Raw genomic sequence first — 27,874 nt, forward strand, 5'->3', positions numbered from 1 at the left:
TCAACCCTGGCAATTTCAAGAGGACTGGACTTCAACTCCTAGAATTCCCCAGCCGAAAAGCCCGGCCGCGTAGCAATGACGGCGCCGACCGACAAGGTGAACTCGGCGTCTCCGGCTTCAAGGGCGTTGCCGCCTTTCCTTGTGCGCTTGGCCCGCCTTTTCCCGCCTGCCAGAGCCGAGAGTGGCTGATCCAGGAGATGCTCTGCCCTTGCCTTGGTGACGCAAATGCTGACGTCTCTGGCCACATTCCTGTCCGGGAAGCTTTGCCTTTTCCTTCTGAGCCCAGAAGCCGGTGCCTTCCGCCGTGCAGCCGCCGCTCTTTGCAGGATGAAGATCTGGAGCTCGGAACACGAATTCGGGTAAGGGGAGGCAGAAGGGGAGGACGTAGCTTGACATCCAGCACGGGTTCCTCTATAGCCTGCTTTGTGGAAGATCTCCAGCTTTTCCTAGCTTGCCGTCTTGCCGTCCCTTTAAATTCCCTTTAATGGGAAAGGCTGAAGTGATCCACTCTGCTGGCGCTAATGAAATCGTAGTTTATTTCTTGGATTTGCGCAGTGGGCTAATCCATAACCCACGATTTACAAATCGTCCCGCCTGGATCCCCGGAATGTTTCCTAAAGATACAGTGAGGTAACAGATATAAATATAAACATGATTATGTATACATGAAATGAATACGAAAGAAGAAATATTAGGACAGGGACGGTAGGCACGCTGGTGCGTTTATGCACGCCCCTTAAAGACCTCTTAGGAATGGGGTGTCTTGTCTGAAATGGTAGAAGATCTCCTACTTGAGCAGGGGGCTGGACTAGAAGACTTCCAAGGTCCCTTCCAGCTCTATTCTGATTCAAGATGTTGTGTGAATGCAGCCCGTTAACCCACAATTTATTGGTCAGCGCCAGGGAAACCCGTTTCCTACAACGTCTCTGCCTAACTGCTGTAGCTTTGCCGACCTCAGGGTCATGATGTCGAAGACTTAGGTAAAAAGTGAGAAGAGCTTTAAAAGTTGGCTGGTATTGGTGGGTGGGTGTAGAGAGAGTTACACTCATTTTGATTTATTTAAGGCATTAATTCAGTATTTATAGTAACAAGGTCTTTTCCCCCTAATGTTTCCTTCTTGTCCTTATTGCAGGGCAAAGTAGTTCTTGATTTGCCCTCTAACAGAAACTGGTAAGAGGACACTTCTGCTAGGATGCTGGAAGGTCAAGTTGGTGTTTTCTTCCTCTATAAATGTGTGTGATCCAGGTTGGCTAGTCCTTTGTGGATGATCTTAAAACCCTTACCTGTTCTGAGGTTTTTAGAAATAGTTTTCTGATGTGTGCAATTTTAATAAACAGTTTGATTAAGTGGCAAGTAATACTAGTCCTAAATCTTCCTCTCTGGTCCCCACTGTTTTGACATATTTGAGTCTGCTTTGGTTATGAAAAATCCAGAATTTGGACTTCAACTTAAGTCCAAATTCTGATTTTTTTTTCATAACCAAAGCAGATTCAAAAATGTCAAAACGGTGGAAGCCAGAGAGGAAGATTTAGGACTAGTTTTACTTGTCAATCAAACTGTTTATTTGTTTTTCCTCATTTATGTTTCTTTGTATGCATACATGAGAAATATTTTGTTTTCTAAATCCATTTCTTCTTTGTCATCTTTTTTTAGTAGAGAGTTTGTCCTTTTAGAGACCAAATTAATATAAAACAGATTTAGCACTTCAAGGAAGGGTGGCTAAAAGTAAGAGGTAATGTTGTGATATATCTCCAAGTATACAGATATGGAGGAAATAAATTCATGATCCAATTATTTTGGAATTTTCTAAGTAGAGAATTTAGGACACTGTAAAAGTTGTCTTCATTGTAATGGTCTGTTGGATAATTTTTGTTTTGCATGAACAGAAGTTATATTTTCTCTCTGGCAAAATTATGTTTCTTGCATGGAAATTAGAATTACGATTTTCTCAAACTCATTTGATACACTTGGTTTACATTTAAAGGCTTCAGTGATTGTCCAGTCATGAAAAGCAGATACCCTAAATTATGTACAGTATTATGTATACTGTATATAATTTAACAGTATATTATACTATATTATTATGTAGCATAATAAACTGTTAAGTAGCTGTGCTATTATAAAATGATTCTATGAAGTTTCAGCATAAACTATATGTCTTTCCTATTCACTGATCTTTTCCCAGAACCTCATACAGTTCTTCCAGCTGATACTGAGTGTGTCTGTCTGTCTGTTTAATAGAATGAATATGAACAAGCCCAATATAGTATCCTTCAGCTATTCTAATTTTCAGGCTTCTAAATGATTCTGAAAAGTGCTTCTGCTTTAAGCATCATATTGAAGGTAATTAATTGGTGTCTTTAAACAGTCACACCTTTTTTAGACTTCCATGGAAGCCTAAAAAAAAGAGGGTACTTTAATAAACGGCAGGGTGGTTCTGAAACATTTTTTTTTTTGAGGAGTCCAATTAAGTATGCCATTCTCATCCTTGTGTCCCCCCCCCCCCCCCCCCCGAATGTTTAAAGACATCCGAATGTGAACTTACCCTTTATCATCTTTCTGTACAGTGTCTGGTTAGATTGCATAAACCCTAACATTGCACATACTGGTGTGATGAAAATCTTGTAATCTCTTACTGACATTTCAGCTATTTTAAATCTGCATTTCTATTCTGCAATAGATACCAAAATGAGAATACAAACCTGTGGCTGCAGTTTCCTACCAAAATTTATAGAACCCTCTTCTAATTATATCAATAATATTCTGCTAAGAGAGGACTTTTTAATTAATATGTGAAATAATTCCTTGGTGGAGGATCATTTTTTTAGAATGAAAATTGAAGATAGTGGTACTTATACTTAATATTGGTCAGTGCTCCTTCCACTGGAAATGGAAACAAAGGTGGATACATTTTTAAGACATGCAAATTGTGGTGCAAAGGTAGCAGGTAGAATATGAACAAAAATTGAATATTTATCCCAATAATTTAATATGGCTGGCTGTGTGAATGTGCTTTTGCCTAATTTATTATATAGAAATGAGTGTTGGTTATATCAAAAGAAATATAAAAGTAACTTGATGTAGGAGAAATTGGCTATGTTAAAGGGGGTAGCTTATAAATTTATGAAATAAGAATGCATACTATTGAATGAACATTAAATACAAAAAATGAGCAAGCAGTGTAAAAGAAGAATGTTGGTCATAGAGAAATTCCACTCTTCCACTGTTAGTTCCACTCCAGGGCCAGGTGGCGAGAATTGTCAGGGCCCTGGTCTCAGGCTGTTGTTGCTAAATGCCAGGTCTGTGGTTCACAAAGCTCCCCTTGTCCGGGACCTAATTTTAGACGAGGGGGCAGACCTGGCATGTATTACTGAGACCTGGCTGGGCCCAGAGGGAGGAGTCCCCCTCACTGAAATGTGCCCAAAAGGTTTTCAGGTGCTTCATCAGCCGCGACCCCAGAGAAGGGGTGGGGGAGTGGCTGTCATCGTCCGAGGGTCTTTAGTTCCTCGTAGGATCCCTGCTCAGGAGTTTGTCGGGTGTGAGTCCCTGTTGATGAAGCTGGACCTTGGTGGTCAAGTGGGTCTGTTGCTAACGTACCTACCTCCCAACAGCATTGCAACAGCCCTCCCCTCGCTCCTCGAGTCAGTAGCCGAGTTGGCGGTGGAGTTCCCCAGGCTTATGGTTCTGGCGGATTTCAACCTGCCTACACTTGGTGAACGCTCTGATGGGGCGCAGGAGTTCATGGCTTCCATGACAGCCATGGACTTGACCCAAGTAATTCGAGGTTCGACTCATTCAGCGGGTCACACACTTGACCTTGTATTTCTGTCGGAGCAGTGGAGATGTGATCTAGAGTTGAAGGGCATTAAAACCTTGCCCTTGTCATGGTCTGATCACTTCCTGCTGAGGCTTGACTTTCGGAAGCCAATCCCCCACTGTAGGGAGGAGGAACCGATTAGGTGGTTCCACCCCAGGCGCCTGATGGACCCAATGGGGTTTCAGACGGCGCTTGGAGAAATACCTGACACCATCGTCCACAATCCAGTGGAGTCCTTAGTTGCTGCTTGGAATACAGTGGCGGCGGGGGCTCTAAACCGGATTGCGCCTTTGCAACCTCTCCGAGGCGGCGGATCCAGGAGGGCCCCTTGGTTCACCGAGGAACTCCGGGAGATGAAGCACCAAAAGAGACGCCTAGAGCGCCGCTGGAGGGCCAGTAAATCTGAGTCAGACCGAGCACTGATGAGAGCCTTTATTAGAGCCTATCTCGTGGCAATACGGGCGGCGAAATGTTTGCATTTTGCCGCCCTTATTGCATCCACCGAATCGCGCCCAGACGCCTTGTTTAGAATAACTCGCTCCCTCTTGAAAGGGAGGGACGCGGGTGACCCTCTACAGGGTAGAGCTGAGGAATTTGTTCAGTATTTGACGGATAAAGTCGCTCGGATTCGGACAGAGCTGGACTCCAATTGCACGATACCAGCCGAGGTACCGGGGGAGGGTCTTGAGCATGCTTTATGGCTTGAGTTTCAACAGGCTTCTCCTGATGAAGTGGACAAGGCCATGGGAGCGGTGAGTGCCTCCACTTGTATACTGGACCCGTGTCCCTCCTGTCTGGTCTCAACCAGCAGGGAGGTGACACGCGGCTGGATCCAGACGATTGTGAACACCTCTCACCAGGAGGGAATCTTCCCACCCCTCCTAAAGGATGTGGTGGTGAGACCCCTCCTGAAGAAATCGTCTCTGGACCCAGCCATTTTGAGCAACTATCGTCCAGTCTCCAACCTTCCCTTTGTAGGGAAGGTTGTTGAGAAAGTGGTGGCGTCGCAACTCCGACGGTCCTTGGATGAAGCCGATTATCTAGACTCTTTTCAGTCGGGTTTCAGGCCTGGTTACAGCACGGAAACTGCTTTGGTCGCGCTGATCGATGATCTCTGGCGGGCCAGGGATAGGGGTCACCCCTCTATCCTTGTGCTTCTTGACCTCTCAGCGACCTTCAATACCATCGACCATGGTATCCTTCTGCGACGGTTGCAAGAGGTGGGGGTGGGAGGCACCGTTTTGCGGTGGTTCTCCTCCTACCTCTCGGACAGGTCGCAGTCGGTGTTTGTCGGAGGGCAGAGATCGACCCCAAGGCCCCTCAAGTATGGGGTGCCGCAGGGTTCGGTCCTGTCCCCCCTCCTATTTAACATCTACATGAAGCCGCTGGGTGAGATCATACGCCGGCACGGGATTAAATATCACCAATATGCAGACGATACGCAGCTGTATCTGTCTGCCCCGTGCCAACTCAGCGAAGCAGTAGAAATGATGTCCCAGTGCCTGGAGGCTGTTAGAGTCTGGATGGGAGCAAACAAGTTGGCACTCAATCCAGACAAGACCGAGTGGCTTCTGACGATCCCTCCCAAAGATTGTCCAACTGTTCCATCTCTCAGGCTGGGGGGAGAAACTATACGCCCCTCAGAGAGGGTTTGCAATTTGGGAGTCCTCCTGGACCCACAGCTGACTGTAGAACACCATCTGTCGGCTGTGACCAGGGGAACCTTTGCCCAGGTCCGCCTGGTGCACCAATTGCGACCTTACCTGGATCGGGAGGCCCTTCAGACAGTCACTCACGCCCTTGTGACCTCAAGACTGGATTATTGTAATGTGCTGTACATGGGGCTGCCCTTGAAGAGTGTTCGACGACTCCAATTAGTCCAGAATGCAGCCGTGCGAGCGATTGTGGGTGCACCAAGGTATACCCACGTTACACCTATCCTCCGCGAGCTGCACTGGCTACCTATTAGTAGCCGAATCCGAATCCGCTTCAAGGTGCTGGTCGCTACCTATAAAGCCCTACATGGCATCGGACCTGGGTACCTGAGAGACCGCCTCCTGCCGATTACCTCTCTCAGACCAATTAGATCGCACAGGTTGGGTCTCCTCCGGATTCCATCTGCCAGCCAATGTCGGCTGGCGACTCCCCGGGGGAGGGCCTTCTCTGTTGCAGCTCCGGCCCTCTGGAACAAGCTCCCTGTTGAGATCCGGACCCTTACTACCCTCCCGGCCTTCCGCAAAGCCACCAAGTCCTGGCTGTTCCAGCAGGCTGGGGGGAGCTGAGAAGCATCTACCTCCACGGAAATTGTGAATGTTGGTTTTGTTTTTAATATGTTGTCTTTGTCTCGTTCCCCCCTTTCCCTTGTCTTTTGTGAGCCGCCCGGAGTCCTCCGGGAGTGGGCGGCATACAAGACAAATAAATAATAAATAATAAATAATAATAATAACAAGGATCAAATTGCAAAACAAGTATGTGAAGGAGAAGACAAAGAACATTATGGTTGCATAGGATTGATGAACTACAAAAAGAGACCAATGAGGGATTTAAAGAATAAAAAAACTATTGTGTGAAATGGCATACAGAGAAGGTAAAAACCGAAAATGAGACATGTATTGAAGTGTCCTTTCCTGTCCTTATTTTTTCCTTTTAAACCTTCTGTTTATATGTTACTCTTTTTCTAAAATGTGCATATCATTGCTTATCTAGACAAAGAACTGCATGATTGGTATGATATATGTCAATGAACCAACACCCCAGAATAGCTGTCATCTTGCCAAAGTTTATCTAAGGTTAAATCCCGAAACTTTTTAAAAATTGCATTATTATTTGTATGACGTTTAGTATCAAACATTTAGCTTCCAGCAAAAGTCTCAATCTACATGTAAGTGACAGAGAATAAACTGTAGAGGTAGAGCTCGCTTAAAAACAATAATTCGGACTAGAATTTCTATCACTAAGCAATGAAGTTATGAGTGTGATGTCACATGACCAGATTTCTTATTGACAACAATCCCAGCAATTCCTGTTGCTGTTGTTAAGTGTGGATCATGGTTGTTAAGTGAGGACCTCGTGTGATTGGAACGTGTGACTTTTAACCAGCTTCCACCAAGTTAAGACAATGGGGAAGCTGATAGGAAGTTGCAAGTCTCCTTCGGTGGCTTTACAAGCAGGGCAGCAAGTGTTTGCGGACCTGGGATGCAAAAGTATGTGTGGGTACTTTGTTGTGGTGTGATCCCGGCAAGGCCAGCATGTGTATGCTCAACACAAGTGCAACCAGATAGGTGGCTGCCTACCTGCCTGGGCCTATTGTTTGGGATTTCTTTGAGAGAAAAAACAGTGGGGATTATTTACCATAGTAACTTGCAACCTTCCATACTGGCTTCCCCATTGACTTTCTTATAGAAAGCCAGAAGAAAATATCATAAATGGTGATCACAGGATGCTGTAAGTGTAAGCCAGTTTCCAACTACCTGAATCGTGGTCATGTGACTGCAGGGGTGTTGGGAGGGCCACAAATATGAATACTGGTCGTAAGTATCACGTGTCAACAGTGTCCTAATTTTGAATAGTTGCTGAACAAGTGGTTTTTAACCGATAACTACTAGTATGCATTCTTGCCTTAAATAAGTTCCTGTCAGCTCTTCAGACTTGGAAAGAATGGAATGTTCTGGCACACTGAATGAGATTGTACTACTGATATGAATTGGTGAAATTCTTGTTGCAATTATTTATCCTGCGTAAGACTCATGCTAAAAGATATGTTTAATGTGATTTGAAATTGCCAGTGCACATCAGAAAAGAGCATTTTCAGCATTTTATTTTATTTTCATCCTGTCGGTGTTGTTATTTAGAAATAACTCAAGGTTGTAAACATACCTAATACTCCTCCTTCCTCCTATTTTTCCCCACAAACATTTCATCTGTGAAATGAAGTGGTTGGACTGAGAGAATGACTGACCCAAAGTCCTCCAGCCAGTTTTTCATGTCTAAGACAAGTCCAGAATTCACAGTCTCTTGGCTCTTAGGCCAGCACCTTAACTACTAGACTACACTGGCTTTTTCCCTGTGTTGGAGGAAATATTATTCCTCCTATTAAATTAAGAACCAAAGTGATTGAAAATAGTTCCAACAAAATATATTTTATTGGCAGGCCCAGATTATAGAAACCACAGGCCTTCTCACCAAGGAACTGTAGAAGAACCCTGAACAAAGCATGGTTATATATGTTAGACATTTGGTTTGTTACTCTATGTAAGATAGATTAAGAAAAAATTGTAAATCACAGTGAGACCTTTGTAAAACAATCCCTTTGAATATGATGGTGAGTAACCTTGCTCTGATGCTCCACACAATTCCTTCACACAATTAAGATTCCCTCTTGATGTATGCAGTCAGCATATTTTTTAAACAATAGTGATTAATGTATCGGCATGCTTTCTCCTCTCCTCTCAGTCTGTTAACATTTTGAGGAAAGGCAGTTGTTTTGGTTTCTGTTATCTGTAACTCCAGGGACACCGCACTAGCCTTCATTTCAAATTCTACTGGACAGTTCAATTTTAAACTATGGGAGAGCTATTAACTAAAAGAATAAATGAAGTATAAATGAATTAAACCTCCAGGCAAGTATTAATTATCAAGAGAATCTAACAGAAGCTCAAGCTACGTATATTTTAGCATATGGGAATTGCAACAGAGCCACTTAAAAGAGAGATGTGGAACAAGTGATTCTATAGAACAATGTTCTGTTGCTCTCCTTTCAATTCCAGTGATCTAAAGGTACTTCTAAAAATCAAAGTCCAGCTTACATGTTCAGAATATACACGTGTTACGTGCTGACTTATATTCAGCAGCCTGAGGCAAGTAGGGAACAAAGGTTGTGAGTTGTAGTTTGATTTATCATTGGATACTTCCAGACTTATCAGCAATAGTTTTCAAACTGACCTAGTTTCTTGAATAGGCATTGAATCATGATGCCTCTGTTAGATATTTCATTTGCATAGTCAGTTTTCTGGAGCCATCAGAATTCAACATAAATGGAAAATATAAATAGATGTTGAGTGACAGATGAGAACTATCTAGGAATTTAAAACTTCCAGAAATATGGTAGGGAGAAAAAACAGATAAAATAATAGAAATGAGAGAATATTTCCAGGTCAGGTGGTCAAGTGGATGAGACAAGACTAAAAACTACTTTAAAAAACTTATAACCATAACATTGAAACAGTTTCTAAATACATTGTTGGCACTGGTGATTAGCAGAGCTCTGTTTTAAGAAAATCTTAAATACATAATTGAATTTATAACCTGAAAGATTTTCCTTTGAGTACAGTAGACCATTCCTAGATAGGAACTTTCTACAGAGAAAATTTGTCTTGTTAGTTTTTAAAATGAATAATATTTGCATTGGTATTGTAATAATATAGTATGATGTTCTTGTAATGCTGCTCATGCTAAAACAAATTATGATATAATTCTTCCAATTGAAAAATATAAAGTAGAATCCAAATTAAAAGTGCATTACACATGATTTTATTCTTCATAACATTAGCACATCATTTTATTGTACATTAATTATATGTTGGGCTACCCTTATGTCCTTTGGATTGCGGGTGTGGAGGGCTGTTCAATTAAAAAAAATTGCATACATTCACTTTCTCCTAACTAACATAATATGGATGGGAAAAGTTGGGAGAAGAATTAGAAAATTAGGAGATACTGATTCCTTTGGGGGGCATTCTTTAACACAAATTAAAATAATTGCTACCTGCATTGAACCTTCTTAAAGATGTATATTGATTAATTCTGTTCTATTTCATTTTTCTCAGGCATTCATGGGATACTGTAATAAAAGCTGCAATGAGAAAATACCCCAATCCTATGAACCCATCAGTGGTAGGAGTTGATGTCCTGGACCGAAGCCTTGATAATCAAGGAAGATTACATAGTCATCGATTACTTAGTACAGAATGGGGTCTACCAAATATTGTAAAAGCTGTAAGTTACAAAAGCCAGCGAAAACAAAAATAAAACGTATAATGTTTTTACTAATTAACTTACCCTCTTGGCTTCTTAATACAATTATTGCTTTTGACCTTGCATTATTCCAATGATAAAGATTTAATATTGTTTTGTTAGGAGAAAGAATTACAGTGTTTGTGAAGAACCCTTCTTTTAAAGATTTATGTTTATTGCATAATTTCTGCTCTTTAAGTGTGACTTTGTATTAATTCTTTTTTCTTTTTTTCTTCAAGATTTTGGGAACAAATAGAACTGTTACATACATTAAAGAACATTCAGTAGTTGATCCAGTGGAAAAGAAAATGGTATTGAGTTCCACAAATGTAAGTAATGAAGTCTGTTGGTTTTTTTTGCTTGCAAGATAAGAGGCTTCCTGAATGTTTTCTCTGGGTGTCTTTAATACAACGTGTGAAGACTCTTTGAAAAATATAGTTGTAAAACCAAAGTGGTCAACGAGGACAGAACACTAGACAATATTGAGTATCTCTGAAGTAAACCTTAGGAAAGTCATGCAGGGGATTATAGATCTGAGAGTAGGGTGGACATCCAGAGGTGGGCTGCTACAGGTTCTCCTGGGACAGGTTCAGGAGAACCCATAGCTAACATTATCACCGGTTTAGAAAATCTCCAAATCCCACCCCTAGCTGACTCCGCCCACCCCACCCCTCCCAGAAGTCTCCATGCGGCCCATTTTGGATGCGAGGTAAGTGCAGGGCCTGGCACAGGAGGCTGATTAGGCCACGCCCACTATGGCCACACCCACCCAGCAACCGGGCAGGGAACCCATTGCTAATTTTTTTAAATTAATTAAAAAAAAACAACCTTTACAAATGTTTACCTCCCCCCCCCCCCGACTTCCCAGAACCAGTAAAGGGTATAAATCTTTAACAAAGATATTCTAAAATAAACTTTAAAAAGGTTAGTATCATCTTTCATTTGAGCTTTAACTCCTCTTTGCTAGGTTAACTCTAAACAAATTATATCATTCCTTGTTTCTTCAGTCATAAACTATCTGGAATTTCTTAGTGCCAGTAAGGAGCAGTAAGGAGGAGTTGGAATATAGAAGCCAGGAAGAACAACAACAGAGAACAACGGAAGGAGAACAAGGAGAACGTAGTAGGGAGGAGAAAGAGCAACAGAGAGAGGAGGAAGTGAGACCAAAAACAAGGAGCTGAAAAAGAAACTAGAGTTAATAAAAATAAAGACAGGCAGAGAATTAGGAGGAAGGAAGTAGAAATACAATTATTGTCAGTAAATATTAACGGTTTAAATTCGCCAACAAAAAGAAAGCGTATCTGGGCAAAATTAACAAAACAAAAGGCAGATATAATATGCTTACAGAAAACACACATTAAAAAACAAGATATAAAATACCTGGAATTAAATTAGGAAAATTATATGGAGCATCAGCAGAAGAAAAGAGAAAAGGAATAGTGATATATGTTAAAGATGGGATAAAGACAAATTTAATGTATGCAGACCCAGAGGGAAGAATATTAATGATAGAGATAGGGATAAACCAAAAATAAGTACTACTGAGGTAATATATGCCCCAAACGAAAATCAGAAGGACTTTTATAAAAAACTACACAAAAAATTAGAGGAATTGGATTAGGGAATATTTGTATAATAGGAGATTATAATGCCATAGAGGACAGTAAAAAAGATTACATAAGTGACAAAAAACTAAAAACAAAAAAAAAGTATTACTAACAACTTGCTTTGAAATGATGGAGGAGTTAAATTTAATAGATATTTGAAGAAAAATGGAACCAGAAAAAAAACAATTTACCTTTCACTCCAATCCACATCAATCCTGGTCATAGAATGATATGGCATGGATGAATGGGGAAATTGGGGCAGAAATACATACAATTGAAATATTACCAAATAAGGGGGTGGATCACAACCCCATTAAAATAATTTGGGAAGGAAAAAAAACAACTAGATGAAGATGGATGTTAAATTTGCAAATGTTAAAAGAAAAAGAATTTATTCAAAAATGTAGAAACGAATTGGAGTTATTTCTTAAGGAAAATACAAAAGAACAGACATCTATACAAAATCTATGGGACACCATGAAAGCTTATTCCTGCAGAATTATTATAGCGTATTCAGCAAAAAGAAACAAAGAGAAATGGGCACAACAGAAGATATTAGAGGAGAAAAATAAAAATTTAGAAATAGAATTACAAAATAAGCCACAGAATGACAAAATTAGAAAGGATTGGATGTTAGCAAAACATAAATTAAATATATCAGACCAGGAAGAAATGGTAAATGGCCTAAAACTAACAAAACAAAACTTCTTTGAGCAAGCAAATAAACCGGGAAGGTGGCTGTCATATAGATTGAGAAAAGAGAGAGAAAAAAGATTAATATATCCATTTCAAGAGAAAACTGGTGAATTACAACATACAATGGAAGGGAAGAAAAAGATTGTATACAAGTACTTTGAGAATCTGTATAAAGGAGAACAAGCAGATAAAAAACGAAAAAAGAATATCTGAACGGAGAAGAAACACTGTCAATAACAGAAGACATGAAAGAAATGTCAAAAATAAATAAATAACGAAACTGGAATTGAAACAGGCGATCCAAAAACAGAAAAATAATAAAACGCCTGGCCCAGATGGACTTCCAGCAGAATGATATAAAATAATAGATGAATTGAATGAATTGATAAAACCCTTGATGTTGGAGATATATAATGAGGCACTGATGAAAGCAAAAATATGGGATTCACGGAGGGAAACACATGTTGCATTAATATTTAAATAAGGTGCACATAAAAAACATCCAAAACTATAGGCCAATCTCATTGTTAAATGCCGGCTCTAAAATATTCACAACAATAATAGCGGAGAGATTGAAAAAACTATTAAATGACTATATACATCCAGATCAAAATGGATTTCTTCCAACAAGACAAACAATAACACCAGAATAGTAGCAAATATCTTAGAGTACTATGAGGTGCATCCAGAGAAACAAGTGGCACTTGTTTTTTTCTGGATACACAGAAGGCATTTGACAATTTAAATTGGGAATTCATAAATTGGAAATTAAGAATATGAAATTAGGGGACCAATTTGAAAGATTAATAGAAACAATATACTCTACCCAAAGGACAAATATATTATTAAATGGGGAAAGTACAGAGACCTTTAAAATAATGAAAGGAGTAAGGCAGGGTTGCCCACTACCACCTCTGCTATTTATCCTGACGCTTGAAAGTCTGCTAATAAGAATTAGACAAAATTCGGAGATAAGAGGAACTAAAATTAAAAGAGAGGTATAAAATTCAGGCCTTTGCAGATGATTTGGTATTTATTATAGAAGATCCACTAGAAATAGAAAATAATTTAATGCGAGAATTAGAAAAATATGGAGATGTAGCAGGGTTAAAGATTAATAAAGAAAAGACTAAAATGATAACTAAAGATTTGAAGGAAGAACAAAATAAAGAATAAGAAAGAATAATAGGACTGCAAGTGACAAAGAAAGTTAAATATCTTGGAATATGGCTAACTGCAAAGTGCTCAACTACAAAAGAAAATAATTATACAAAATTAGTGCAACAAATAAAAAATCTAGAATTATGGGGGAAACTACAATTATCACTATTAGGGAAAATAGCAGCGATAAAAATGAATGTATTACCAAGACTATTATACTTATTTCAAACAATCCCCATAAAATTAGAATTTTTTTTTTATTGAATTGAACAAGATTATGTTAAAATTTATATGGCAAGGGAAAAAAGCCAGGATAAAGTTGAAAGCTCTACAGTATGACAGAAGCAGAGGTGGTATGGAACTCCCTGACTGGGAGCTTTATTACAAAACAGCAGCATTAACATGGATTAGGGATTGGGTAAATTAAAAAAATAAAAGAATACTAACATTAGAGGGCCATGATTTGCAAACGGGATGACACTTTTTCCTATGGGAGAAGGTAAAAATAAACAAAAATACTTTCATAGACACTATGTTAGAGATGCACTGATACAGGTCTGGAATAAAATTAGAGAAAAATACTACATGAAAATACTGAGCCATAAATAAATATATGGCTTTCCACTATGGAAGCCATGACACATCCCAATATACTAGATCTATCGAAAATGGTTAGATATAGTGAAATTTTAGACATCCAAGGAAATTTGAAAACAAATCAGGAATTAAAAGAGCAAAATATAAATATAGACTGGTGGCCATACTTTCAACTACAATCGAGATACAAAAAAGATGTAAAAGAATATGGAAAATACACAGAATTACAACAAATAGATAAAATTTTATTTGGCCTGGAAAATAAATTCATAACGAAAATTTACAAATATTTATTAGAAGTAACATTAGAAGAAGAAAAAGTTAAAAGTTGCATGATAGCGTGGGCCAAAAACTTTGGACACAATATAGATCTAGTGCAGTGTTTCCCAAACTTTTGACATATGTGTACCCCTTCTATAATTTTCGTAACGCTGAGTACCCCTCATAAAAAACATACCGTATATACTCGAGTATAGGCCGGCCCGAATATAAGCCGAGGCACCTAATTTTACCACAAAAAACTGGAAAAGTTATTGACTCGAGTATAAGCCTAGGGTGGGAAATGCAGCAGCTACCGGTAAATTTCAAAAATAAAAATAGATACCAATAATGTTTTTGAATATTTATTTCAAAGAAAAACAGTAAACTAGCTCTGGGATATCGTTATGTGGCTGCTTGCCATAACAAGGAGGAGGTGGGACATCGTTGCAGAGCGGCAGGAGGGGGAGGAAGGGGAATCGTAAGACAGCCCTGCATTACATTAGAATGTGAGGAGGGGGGATGGTGCGGTGCGCGCTGCGTGGCAAACTGACACAGAGGGAGGGGAAACTCACAGGGGCGCCGGGCCATTCACGAGCGTCACCCAGCAGCATGGCCCCGCCCCTTTTTCTCCTCCATTTCGGGCAAATTTTTCACTGACTCGAGTATAAGCCGAGGCGGCTTTTTTCAGCCCAAAAAGTGGGCTGAAAAACTCGGCTTATACTTGAGTATATACAGTATGCTTTAATAAAAATCAAAATATTTTTATTTTTTATTTTTTTGGTACATACGCAAAATAAACGAAAGTTATATTATAAAGAAGATTTATTTGATTCAATGAGAATGATGAAATTGTTTATGTTGAGATGACAGATCATCATAATTTGGTTCCCTGGTTGTTAATTTTAATCTGAGATGCAGTTCCACGTCCAATAGTCTGTTCCTTTTTTTTGACTTAATGCGTACCCCCACCAAACTCTTCCCGTACCCCTGGGGGTACGCGTACCACACTTTGGGAAACACTGATCTAGTGGATTGGGAAAGAATTTGGAACACAAATTATAAACTAACACGATTGGTAGCACTCAAAGAAAATATGTATAAAATGTTTTATCGTTGGCATTTACCACCAACAAGATTGGCTAAAATGTACCCAAACATGAATCCGACCTGCTGGAAGTGTAAAAAAATACAAGAGACTTTCTATCACACATGGTGGGCCTGCCCAGAAACTCAAAAATATTGGAGAAAAATTTAGAAATGGGTGCAAGAAATTACAGGAGAACAAATAAAATACAAACCTGAATTCTTTCTGCTGGGAATAATCAAAGGGAAATGTACAAAGAAAATTAAGTACTTATTAACACATGTGCTGACCACAGCTAGAATAGCATTTGCCCAATGCTGAAAACAAAATAATATCCCCTCGGACGAATTAGTGATACAAATTTTTTTGGATTGTGCAGAGATGGACAAATTAACACTAAAATTAAAAGACAAAGAAGAGTAGGAATATTATGAAATTTGGAATATATATAGGGAGGGAGGGAGGGAGGAGAGAACTGTGTATAAAGGTTTATAAACATAGAAGCGAAATAATATTTACATGTACAGGTATGATGACATAATAATGTTGATATAATGACTAAGGTGTTGTAGAAGGAAAAAAAATAATAATAATAATTTTAAAAAAATGATAAAAGAACTAATTTATGTTTTTATTTTTCTAAGATAACGCTTACAAATCTTGTATCAGTGGACGAACGATTAGTTTATACACCTCATCCTGAAAATCCTGAAAAGTAAGTTTTGATTCTTCTTAAACAAAAGCATGAAAATTAAGAATCCTTTGTGGTCTAACTTTTTAATTTTTTCCTTCCCTAGGACTCTTCTAACTCAAGAAGCAATTATTACAGTAAAAGGTGTTAGTCTCAGTAGTTATCTGGAAACTTTAATGGCCAATACAATATCCTCCAATGCTAGAAAGGTAGGCATATAAAAACTTCTTATTGTATTACGGTTACTACAATGAGGCCTACAGACTTAATTAGTACACATTGTTAATTGTCATTAGCTTTTGGGATAGATGCAATGGGCTCTACATGGGGTTGCCCCTGAAGTGCATCCGGCGACTACAGCTAGTCCAGAATGCGGCCGCACGAGTGATAGTGGGCGCACCTCGGTTCGCCCACGTTACACCTGTCCTCCGCGAGCTGCACTGGCTACCTGTTGGTCTCCGGGTGCGCTTCAGGATACTAATGACCACCTTTAAAGCACTCCATGGTAGTGGATCTGGGTACTTGAGAGACCGCCTTCTGCCGATTACCTCCCTAAATCGACCAATTAGATCGCACAGACTAGGCCTCCTCCGAATTCCATCAGCCAGTCAATGCCGACTGGCGACCACACGGAGGAGAGCCTTCTCTGCTGCTGCCCCGGCCCTATGGAACGAGCTCCCCATGGAGATCCGCACCCTCACCACGATCCAGACCTTCCGCGCAGCCCTCAAGATCTGGCTCTCCCAGCAGGCCTGGGAATAGGTTTCCAATCACCCGCCCGAGTGTTTGATTGCTGAATGAAAGTTGTGTTTTATTATTTTTCTTTTGTTCACCAATTGTTTTGTTTTGACCTTGCACCTCCCCTCCCCTGTGGTTGTAAGCCGCCCTGAGTCCCCTCAGGGAAAAGGGTGGCATATAAATCCCAATAAAACCTAAACCTAAACCTAATCCAAGATGCCCTCAATTAAAACCCTTTTAACAGAAATAAAAGAGTAGTCAAAATGCAACACTATTTAGTAGTTTTCCAGTATGATGCCATCTAGACATTTTGGATTATAATCCAATGTATAAATTGTTTTGGAGTGACAAGAGTTAAATTGAATGAAAGTCCCTCATTCAACATTTTAAAAACATGGTCAATACATAATGTGTGTAGCACATGATTTGTGCTTCTGGCAACCTCTGTACTTCCTAAAATATTCAGTCTTTTTTAAAAATTGCAGAGAGCATATTTATCACAGAAGCTTTGACCTACAGCTACAATTTTATTTTTAAAAGGAAGTCATGGTATCCAGGGGATTCTTAGAAATAAAAAATAAGAGGTTGCTCTTTTGCTTTGCAATGTAGTAACTTCCTTCTAATTTTATTTTTAAACATTAAGATGAGGTAAGAGGCTTGAGGATAGGCCAAAGAAATATCTGAGGCCCCCTATTGGAATTCAAAGCCAACCCATCTGAAAAACCACTAAATTGCTGAATGGTAGGGAAACATTACATTAAACATTCAATATAATTTTTTAAAAGTAAGATTAAGAACAGGAAAACCAGTGGTCTTGTAGAGAACATTCTTACTATTTAGAGCTTAAGATTCAGAAATTCAGATGGTGTTGCATATGTACTGATGATGTGCTAGGTTTTCTTTTCACATACATTTCTTTGTGTGTATATGCTTGTTAAAATGGATATTTATAGCTAAAAGAGTAGAATGTATGTGGCTGAGATATAAATCACATATTCAGTTTGAACTTGAATTGGAAATGTGACAGTTGGCCTCCTGAACATAGATTAAAGAATAGTATTTCTTATTACTAATTATCTTACCCAGTGAGTTTCTGAAGGGACATAAGATTACAGAGGAAGCAAGCCAATCACCTGCTTGTCATTTGTAGCCTGGAAAGTAGGGGAGAGGAGAAAGAAAGGTGTTTATCTATTCATGTCTTTGGTTTATATTATGCATTAGCAACTGTTTAAGGCAGCAGTTACCACCGCATGATGCGATGTGATGTGAGCACCTTCCTGAGAGAAATCTGGGAAGAGGGGAATTATTTACAAGTTATTTAAAATTAAAATTGCCCAAATGTCATGGAATATAACGTGAGAAAAGTGTGCAAAAGCTTGTCTTTCTCAAGTTTATAAGCTTGCAGGAACCATCCAATAGTTCTTTGTTCCCAGCCCCTGGTTTCTTTGCAAATATAATCTGGCAACTACAATGTGGAATCTGTTCCAACTGTCATTAGACAACTTTCATCAAGTGTATCCAAAATAGCTAGTGCTATTGGTTTTTAGGTTGAGTATGAAAAACATGGCATACTTTCTGTTATGGCTGCATTCCATTGAGAATAGTCTGCTGCTTCAGGGAAAGTTGAAGTCAAGAATTGGCCTGCCTCCTTTTTACAGATTAGTGCAGATTGCAAATACCTGCTCTGTTTAGTGATACATGAAAAAAAAAGCTTACAAAATATTTACTTTAAATGGTTGATGCTGCCTTTAAAATAAGGTGTAATACACACAGTCCATATGTTTGAGACACTGGTGATAAACCTGTCACCTCCAGCTATTGCTGGTCTCTGTTGGGCATGATGGTTTAAGCTTCTGGAAGTGAAGGTTTTGAAAAGGTACAAGTTTCTCCTTCTGTGTTAGTGGGTAAGACAAAGCTAGCATCATAAGCATGTCATCTTTTTCAATAATTTCTAGTGCAATTAATTTTAAATAATAAATATGGAGATTAGTCAGTAGTATTTTCACCTAAGTTGATAAGTCTGACAAACTGCAAGTCCCTCTTTTCCCTGTGACTTTGGGCTTGTCCTAATTGCAGCACTTAATGTTTGCTATGAAATATAACTTTGGGTTCTGTGATGTGTAATTCTTAAGTCTTTTAGAATTTAATTAGAAATGAATGGCAAAATGTCAACTAAGTAGCTCGCTCCTATAAAGTCTGTTTTTTGGAAAAGATCCATATGATGAGATGCTGTTCACAGATTTTTGGGAAATGTGATAAACAATTACATTTACCTGTCGTTTTAGAAAATTGTCACTGCATTGCTTGACCTAGTCATTTGCCTGCAGTTTTTCTGCAGTTTCTTCTTTTCTGTCCTAATTCTGAGACCACTAAACAGTCAATGTGCCTTTCTATTTTTCACTGATTCAGCTGAGGTCACTTTAATTTTGTAACCAAGTGTCTAGATGGCGGTTATTTTTTAAGAATTGATAACACATAATCTCAAGTAGATGTTAAAAACAAACGAACAACACTTGGGCTTAGTTGACTCTTCATTATTAGTATGATGGGATGCATGTTTATATGCTGTCAAAATCCCGCTTTGCTATACATATAAATGTTTTTTTGGGTACTCTTGTTTTCTATAGCTATGCAATTAAAAATGTTTAATTTTGCAAGAGGCTCTTATATTGTAGGTTTGATGATTGAATAACTGTTTGCTGCAAGTTGTACATTTTTTCTGTGTTGCTCCAGGGGTGGGATGCTCTTGAATGGACAATTCAACATTCTGAAAATGTTCTAAGCTAGCAGTCTCTTTCTACAGCTGCATTTTGTACTAACTAGTGGTAATGTCAGCATTTGTTATCTTGGTATAGCATTTCAGCTTCTAGCAAGTACATGCATGTTGTGGTGATGTACCTTTTAAAAGTTGCATGCTTTTATATGTATATACACACATTGCATATAGAGGAACAGTGCCCCTAATTCCTTAATTATGGAATCAGGGCTCCTTTGGTATCTAAATACTTTGTCATAGGAAGATTCTTAATCCAAGGGGATCAATTTAAAGCTATTTTTATATTCTTTGTTGTTGCTTTTTGTGTAAAAAGAATATTATTAGAATACTAGAGAAAATTTCTTTTTGAACATTTCTATGTTGAATTGATTGAAGAGCTCTATTAAGCAGTACCTGTCAAATCAGATGGATTACATTTCAGGTCTGGGCATTGCAAGACTACATGTGAAATAACTATTCAATGAAGAGTTACATTCAAATCCTTGGTTGCTTAACATGTATTACTTGACATGTAATGTCAAGTAATTGGTTTCAGTTGACTGCAGTATTTCTGTAGAAGAGGGGTGTCAAACGTTGTCATCACATGATGTATTCATGACTTTTCCCCCTTTGCTAAAGCGGGGGTGGCCAGCGTGTGACGCATCTGGCCCACAGGCTACAAGTTTGACACCCCTGCTTAGAAATATGATGCCAACTGTATTTAGTTAATTGATTGATTATGTGCCAAGAAGTCATTATCAACTTTAATAACCACATATATTTTTTTTTGCATGGTGATCTCTTAACAGAACATTGCAATACAGCATGTGATAAAAGCTGTTCAAATACAATCAGTGTACTCTGATTATCAGATTAAGTTTAGTACTGCAACCACTTCAGCTGACTGCTAGCTGCAGTTCGGCGGTTCAAATCTCACCGGCTCAAGGTTGACTCAGCCTTCCATCCTTCCAAGGTGGGTAAAATGAGGACCCAGACTGTGGGGGCAATATGCTGACTCTGTAAACCGCTTAGAGAGGGCTGAAAGTCCTATGAAGCGGTATATAAGTCTAACTGCTATTGCTATTAAGTATATGGATTCCAGCTGCTAGAATTTGACAGAGATAGAGGGATGCTATCCAAATCCTCCTCATGAGGGGGCAGCCAATTCTCAGGTTATTTACATCTCATGCCTTGCCTTTCTTGACAATGCTGTGGGGAAGAAGTGGGGAAGGTAGCAGATTCCATACATGTCATGATATATCTAAGTCAAACTATATGTACAGTATTTGCCCCATAGAAATACAAGATTGCTTCCTCCAATAATTAGGGGGTTGGAATTAAAGTTATCATTTTGAAGATTGGGCTTTATTTGGAAACGGCTACTTGTCTGATGAATATTAACTCTTTTGTGACATCTAAATAGTCCTTCTCTCTTTTCTTCCCTTCACAAATAGCTGCCTCCTTCCTTGACCACATCTCCGTCTCCTTCCTTCCTTCCTTGACCACATCTCCGCCTCCTTCCTTCCTTCCTTCCTTCCTTCCTTCCTTCCTTCCTTCCTTCCTTCCTTCCTTCCTTCCTTCCTTCCTTCCTTCCTTCCTTCCTTCCTTCCAATATGATTCTTCATCTGGAGAGTGGTTTATATGACAGAATATTTAATATATGCTGATGAATTAATGGATTTATTTGCATTGCAGTTATTAATTTTAGAAAGTTATTCATTCACTAGTCCCAGTTTTGTCTATTTCTGGAATGTGATTTTTTTTTTGTCCGTCACATCCGTAAAACACTCATATTTATTGGCAATGTTGAAAATTTCCAGCTGGTGAGAACCTGGTTTAAATGTAAACCCTGGGCACAAAATTTTGTCCAGAATTATATTTTTCTATCTACTTATTTTGAAAATTGTTAGCCTTGGGGAACCTTGTCTTCAATTCAGCATTTTCTTCCTTTGGATAAATGCAGTAGATATTGTTATCTTCATTGTTTACAGATACATGATAGCTTTTGTGCTTTTTAAGCGAGCAGTCATACAGAACCTTTTGGTTCCACTTGCATCTAATTCAAGCTAAATCGATTAGCATATTCTTGAGATTAAAACAGCTTTCTCTTTTGCATATAAATTCTCCTTAAAGAGAAATTAGAAGTTTCTAGTTATGTTATAATTATGCTTATATCTAGATTGAATACAATGAGTGGCATAATAAACAACAGTTGCTATTCATTGGATGAATTGCAGCTCATGAACTGATATTACTTGAATTCATACTAATAAAGTATTATTTTCCATAATAAAATATAGGTGTTTTTTTTCTCCAATTGAATAACTTGTTTTCAAAGGTACATAATCTGATAAAATTATCAGTTATCTATAGAAATAAATTCAGATAGGGCCCTTTTTACATTTTTCTATCAATCTTGGAATAGAATAGTTTAATTTCTTTGCTTAATATCCTAATGTATAGGTAATTAAAATTTATACAAAGATGATGCAATTATTTAAAAACTGATTTTGGAGTGTGTGTATATAGTATGAAAATGGTACATGCTCATGATATCTTTTTAGTTGCCCTTAAATGAAAAACCATTAATGTGTCAATTTTGTACTACCATCATGTGCATAAATGTTAAAGGTGCATGTCTATTGGCAAATCTGCTTGCTTACAGTGTATATTAATACACTATTTTGAAGTACATTGCCAACTAATTCTTTGTCAGGATTGCTCTGCCCATAACTACATTTATTAAAAGTAATTTATGTGTCTCCTTCAACTGCTATAAATGAAAGATAACTCTTTATTGCAACATAAACTTGGGAATTCAGACATTTGCTTATTTCTCAGTATAATTGGAAGTTGTTGAAATCAAATTATTTCGCTTCCTAGAATGTATTTAAATATACACCCCCAAATTTTATTTAAACTGGAATTTTGTTGACATACGTGAGAGATTTGAAGTAATGTTTAAAATTAAGATTTCTGAAAGTTGATATATTGCAAGTGTCTTGCACTGTAAGAATGCAACGGTTTACGCTGTGTTTTGCAATCAATCAGTGAATGTCTTCTTTCAGCATGTTATTTTTCTATGTTGATGATTAATTTTCATCATTTTTTAAAATATTTTTATCTAGAAAATTTAAAAGTAGATCTGAACTGTGCAATCTGCAATACTGAAGACTGAAGCATGTTCAGATAGATAGTAGTTTAAAGATGTTTGATTTAGAACTGTTAAAATGTTTGCTGGCTTCAAAAAATACGGAAATATTAACAATGAATATACTTTGCAAAAATGTGAAACTACCTGAAAAAATATATAATTGATCTGGATGCTCTTTAATAATTATGCAATTTGTGTCATATCTCTACCATAAAGCCTTTTATTAAGAGATATTGTAGTACTGAATTTAGATAATGGCCTCATTCTAGATTCTTTCGGGAAAAGTCATGGCAGCTAGGGTTAATCATAAATTCAGGACCAGTTATATTTGTTGCAGGCCTAAACTTGGAGTATGGATAGTTCTTAAAGCTCAGCCTTGTATCTCCTATATTTACTTGGTACATTTTTCCTCACATCGCGCTCTACATGGGGCTGCCCCTGAAAAGTGTTCGGAGACTACAGTTGGTCCAGAATGCAGCCGCGCGAGCGATATCGGGTGTACCTAGATACACCCATGTTACACCCATCCTCTGCGAGCTGCACTGGCTTCCAATTGGTCTCCGAACGCGCTTCAAGGTGCTAATCATTACTTTTAAAGCCCTACATGGCTTAGGACCTGGATATCTGAGAGACCACCTCCTGCCACATACCTCCCAAAGACCAATAAGATCTCACAGGTTGGGCCTTCTCCGGGTGCTGTCGACCGGACAATGCCGGCTGGCGGCCCCTCGGGGGAGAGCCTTCTCTGTAGCTGCTCCGGCCCTGTGGAACGATCTACCTGTAGAGATCCGGACCCTTCCCACTCTCTCGGCCTTCCGAAAAGCCACGAAAACCTGGCTGTTCTGGCAGGCCTGGGGCTGTTGATCAAGGTCCAGCCCCACTTAAATGGAATGTTTGGTGTGTGTTTTTTTTTAATTGTATCTCTTCTTTATTTTAACTTTAACTTTTATTTTTGTTTCTGTAAGGCGCCCAGAGTCCTACGGGATTGGGTGGCATATAAATTTATTAAATTGCCAAATTGCCAATTGACATCATAATTAACTTCTATTAAGAATTCACATTTTTGTAATTTAGGGACAATACATGCAAATAATACAATAATCTAGCAGATGAAGACAGAGTAGTAAGCACCATCTGATTATTTTTTTTAATAAAAGCAAAATTCCTGATTTGAATGGTAGGTTTTGCCATCATCATAGTAATTGGGATATAGGTAAGCAGTTCTAATCAAGTTTTCTATTCCTACCTCACATATTTTTACAGAACTATCATAAACATGGTAGCTTGATTATGTACAGGTAGAATGTAATTGATCCTGATTACATTCCAAAAAGGAGTAGGTAGGCTTGGATATGGTTAGTGCTTGATGACAAATTGTCGCCAGGAAATTATTGCCAACTAATTCATTGTGTGTACTTGTGACATGCTGTTACTTCATGTTGATGAGATTTTAGGTGTAGGTTTAGCTCTCTAAGGTGATTTGATTCTAAGTATTTATGATACTTTAAAAAGTCTGAAATTTTATTGAACATAATTGGCAGTTACTCACTTTCTATAAGTGGCACTTTAGTTGAGCTATTTATAATCCAACTGTGCCCTTAAAACAGGTTGATGTACAAGTTTTTGTATTAACTTCAAAGATCAAAATATTAGTAAAACAGCACTAGCTATATATGAATATTTAATAGTCCTAAATTAGGATTTTTGTATTAGTTTTAAAACCATTTCTTCAATTAAAGATTTTAGACGAAATTTATTTCAGCAACTCCAGGACTGTGAACATGTTGAAAAGTTTGGGATTCATAACCCATTATGTTCCTCACTATGATTTGTAATGTCTTCTTTTAATCTTTGGTGTTAGGGAATTTCTCAAAGTTGGAAACAGCTAGAAATTTTTCCTGAAGTCTGAGGAGTGACAAACTGGCTTTTGAGATAACCTCAAGGACTATAGAATTCTTACATAGCATTATTTTCTAGGACTAGCCCTTGAACTATTATTTCAATTCCGGAAGGGAGAAAAAGAAATCAGAGCAAGGAATTTTCTCATTTAGAAAAAGCAAAAAGATACTCTAATGTATTTTCTTTGTTGACATTGTGTGGTAATGGCGAGTACCGTAATTCCAGTATTCTTAGTATTGTGGCTTGTGGAAAAAAAATCATGACTTTTTGATTAGAACTTGGGTCATTGATATGTTTTGTTCTGGAAGTATTTGTAAATCCAATCTAACAGTCATCTAGAAATGTTTGAAACTTCATATTTGATTTGATGGATTGAGAAATTTATTCATTGCCATTCTTAATATGCAGTCTTGTAATTTAATTGGCAAGGGCATTTTTTACAAAAAAATCATGTCATTAGGTTAAAAAATTTCAAAACAAGTTAGAATTAATGACATTTCTTAAGAGAAAGAGATCTAAACAATAACCCTATCGGGTCAGTAGGACTATTAATACAGCAGTTTTTTCATAATCTAGGCAGAAACAAATCACTTTGCTTTTGACACTTTTTGGGTGCTGCCAGAGGAAAGTTTTACATGCTTAGCATTGTTTCCAGTCAGTCAAATAACATTTTCTTTTTCCATTACAGGGGCGTGAAGCTTTAGAATGGGTGATTGGTGAACTAACTTCAACACGAGACAGTATGAAATCAACAATGGCAGCTGCTTCAATGGAAGACTGATGAACTGTCACAATCTTTATTTTTCCATTTAATTTTTCATTATTGTTGCTGAGGCAAATACTCCTTATTTTTTTGATATACATATATAGGCAGGCAGGCAGGCAGAGAGAATGAGTTTGTTAATTTATAATCAGTTTTACAGGATACTTTTTTTCCTTAACACTGAAGCATTTGGGGGACCCACCGCATAATAATTAAGCTTATTTTTATGTTTTTGTATGGATTCAAGATATAATTACATAATTCCCCTCAGGACAGTGACCTCAAAGTCAAGGTATTTGCATGGATTTCAAACTGAAAGAATGGTTGAAGATTAGTCTACATAAATACCAAGCTGTGTTTTGATAAAAAGAGCTATGTGAGTACACTTTTGAATGTGCTGCTTTTTGCTGCTTGAATCTTAGCATTTATTTTTTTAAGTAGTTGTAGTTCTTTGGTGAAGTACACAGATACCAAAAATATGGAGATTCTGTCAACCTGTTGTAGCTATTTATTTGAGGGGGTGGGGGTGGAATGCAGTCCAAAATAATGTTTTTCAAATTTGAACAACTTTAAGATATGTATACTTCAATTCCCAGAATTCTGGGAGTTGAAGTCCACATATCTTAGTTATCAAGTTTGAAAAACATTGATCCAGAAGAGATATACTGTACAGGCATGTTCTGATTAATCTCCTTAATTTTGCAGCATGGCCTCTTGTTTTAAAGAAGCCTGTTTGGAGAATATACCAAGCAGTGCTCCTTGGCGAGTTACATTGTTGGTTTCAGGTTTCTGTGGTATTATTTTTGCACTGTTTGTAGAGGGCTGAACAAGAAATGCCAACAATTTACCTCTTTATTTATATTCAAAGCACTGCTAAAGTAGGGAAGCAGATATTTTGCTACAAGATAGTAATCTGAATATTTTCTTGCCAGCTGATATATAGTGCATTATTTATTTTGAAATGGATTTGTTCTAATCATTTGTGAAAAGCCAACTAATACCTCAGAGGGAAATACTAGAAATAAAAAGCCGGTACATATATTTTCATACACTTAGGATAACTTGCTTGTTTAGGTTATTATTTCACATTATGGATTAGAAGGTTGCAAAAAGGTTTTCTATACCAGTCTGTATTTCACATCTTGCTTTAAGAATTGGGTTTATCCTGTCCTTAGAACTGTATTTTTGATATGTTGTGAAACTCAAGTTATTGCTCTTTGGAGCCAATAACCTTCATAAAGTTAGTTCAAATATTGGTTCCAAATTTCAAAAAAATGTTCTTTCTAATACAAATTAGAATTGTGTGGCTCAGTGGCTAAGACGCTGAGCTTGTCGATCAGAAAGGTTGGCAGTTCAGCAGTTCGAATCCCTAGTATAGGTCCCCTGCATGAACAGAGGGTTGGACTAGATCACCTCTAAGGTCCCTTCCAACTGTTACTGTTAATGCTGTTAGAAATAGTTTTATTAATGAAGACGAATTGGAGATCAGCCGTTTTAAGTTATGACAGGAGCCTGTAATTTTATATCTCAGAGAGGATGCAGTAAAAATTGCCCTGAATATTACAAAGCTTTCATGAAATAGAATTAGTTTTCAGTCATTTTTAAAGCTAAGTTTTGTTTGCATATTATTACATTTCATGTAATTTAAGTTTTTATATTTTTACAAGTAATTCCCTAAGGAATGAAAACTTGTTTTGTGATATTTTCTCTAGAAATTAGAAGCAGGAAACATTTTAAGTCAATAGTATATCCGAGTAATTTCAAAGCTTTAAAAGGGGAAGGTGTAAGCCACACAATTACTTTATTTCCAGAGTTTTTTCAGAGGAACACACACTGAAGAATGCCTTTACTATAGGAAAACTGCAATCCTATTGCCTATCTGCAACCCTGCTAAATTATTTCTGTTGCCAAGGCTTTTCCAGTCTATAGATTTATTTATACCACTATTTTACATTTACTCACTCATTTGTTGGCATTACAATATAATTAGCAACACTAATGGCAGGAATAGTGTCAAAATGTGCAAGATGGTGGATGCAGCATTGCTGTCTTACTGATTTGGAAATTTCCTATGAATCCTGCTGAACAAAGCCCTTCACTAAGAGAAAGGAAGAGCAAAATGTTACTGATATCCAGCTTACTCCATCTTATGCTCTAACAGAGTAAAATAGATAAAGGGGAATTGGCAAGGAAAATAATAGTCTTTAAGATTGTATTTTCAGTTTAACTGAAGAAGTGTAGCCACTTCCAGCAACTAATAGTGACTGTATGCAGGTGCCTTTTCAGGTTCATTATTTGCCAATGTTAGTTGCATGTTCAAATGTTTAGTTCATAATGTCCTTGAATCCATTTGGTCCTTAATTGATCTTGTAACCTCTTCCTTATTTGCATGTGTTTTTTGTTTGCATTTAAAAATTCCTCGATGTAAATGAAGACAAAGCTATGTATCTTCAAAAGATGTAGAAGTATTTGGAATGCCATGACCAGAGACATCTGTGCAAATTTTATTTTCTACCTGATTGGCAATTAAAATAGAAAAATACTATCTTCCCTGATAATGGGGTCCAGTTTCTAGAATAAAGAAATCTTGATTTTAATAGAGATGTGTAGTCTGATTATTGGATTATAGTTCGCTTTCT

At 37.8% G+C, this 27,874-nt stretch overlaps 1 protein-coding gene across 2 annotated transcripts; it reads left to right on the top strand.

The window, feature by feature from the left end:
- The first annotated feature begins 189 nt into the window (after positions 1-189).
- PRELID3A (PRELI domain containing 3A) lies at positions 190-27,832 on the top strand. Of its 2 annotated transcripts, none has more exons than XM_014076479.2 (6): positions 190-359; positions 9,643-9,811; positions 10,069-10,158; positions 15,880-15,950; positions 16,033-16,135; positions 19,398-20,984. In XM_014076479.2, the coding sequence occupies exons 1-6, from the start codon at positions 226-228 to the stop codon at positions 19,449-19,451; spliced, it is 621 nt and encodes a 206-aa protein (XP_013931954.2). In that variant the 5' UTR covers positions 190-225; the 3' UTR covers positions 19,452-20,984. The 2 variants fall into 2 exon arrangements, with proteins under 2 accessions (XP_013931954.2, XP_013931952.2); XM_014076477.2 differs by lacking the exon at positions 19,398-20,984 and adding an exon at positions 25,161-27,832 and having other exon boundaries at positions 202-359.
- The last annotated feature ends 42 nt before the right edge of the window (positions 27,833-27,874 follow it).

The sequence above is a fragment of the Thamnophis sirtalis genome, unplaced genomic scaffold (genome assembly GCF_051295495.1).
Source record: "Thamnophis sirtalis isolate CommonGarterSnake01/CBP01778 unplaced genomic scaffold, rThaSir2_p1.2 scaffold_2, whole genome shotgun sequence".
Classification (NCBI taxonomy): Eukaryota; Metazoa; Chordata; class Lepidosauria; order Squamata; family Natricidae; genus Thamnophis; species Thamnophis sirtalis.

What these genes read in the sequence shown, in the direction of transcription:
- PRELID3A (XM_014076477.2), top strand. Translation starts at nt 226, where the DNA reads ATGCTGACGTCTCTGGCCACATTCCTGTCCGGGAAGCTTTGCCTTTTC. An exon ending in AGCTCGGAACACGAATTCGG is followed by an intron (nt 360 to 9,642) that starts GTAAGGGGAGGC and finishes CATTTTTCTCAG; the next exon opens with GCATTCATGGGATACTGTAA. An exon ending in CATCCTGAAAATCCTGAAAA is followed by an intron (nt 15,951 to 16,032) that starts GTAAGTTTTGAT and finishes TTCCTTCCCTAG; the next exon opens with GACTCTTCTAACTCAAGAAG.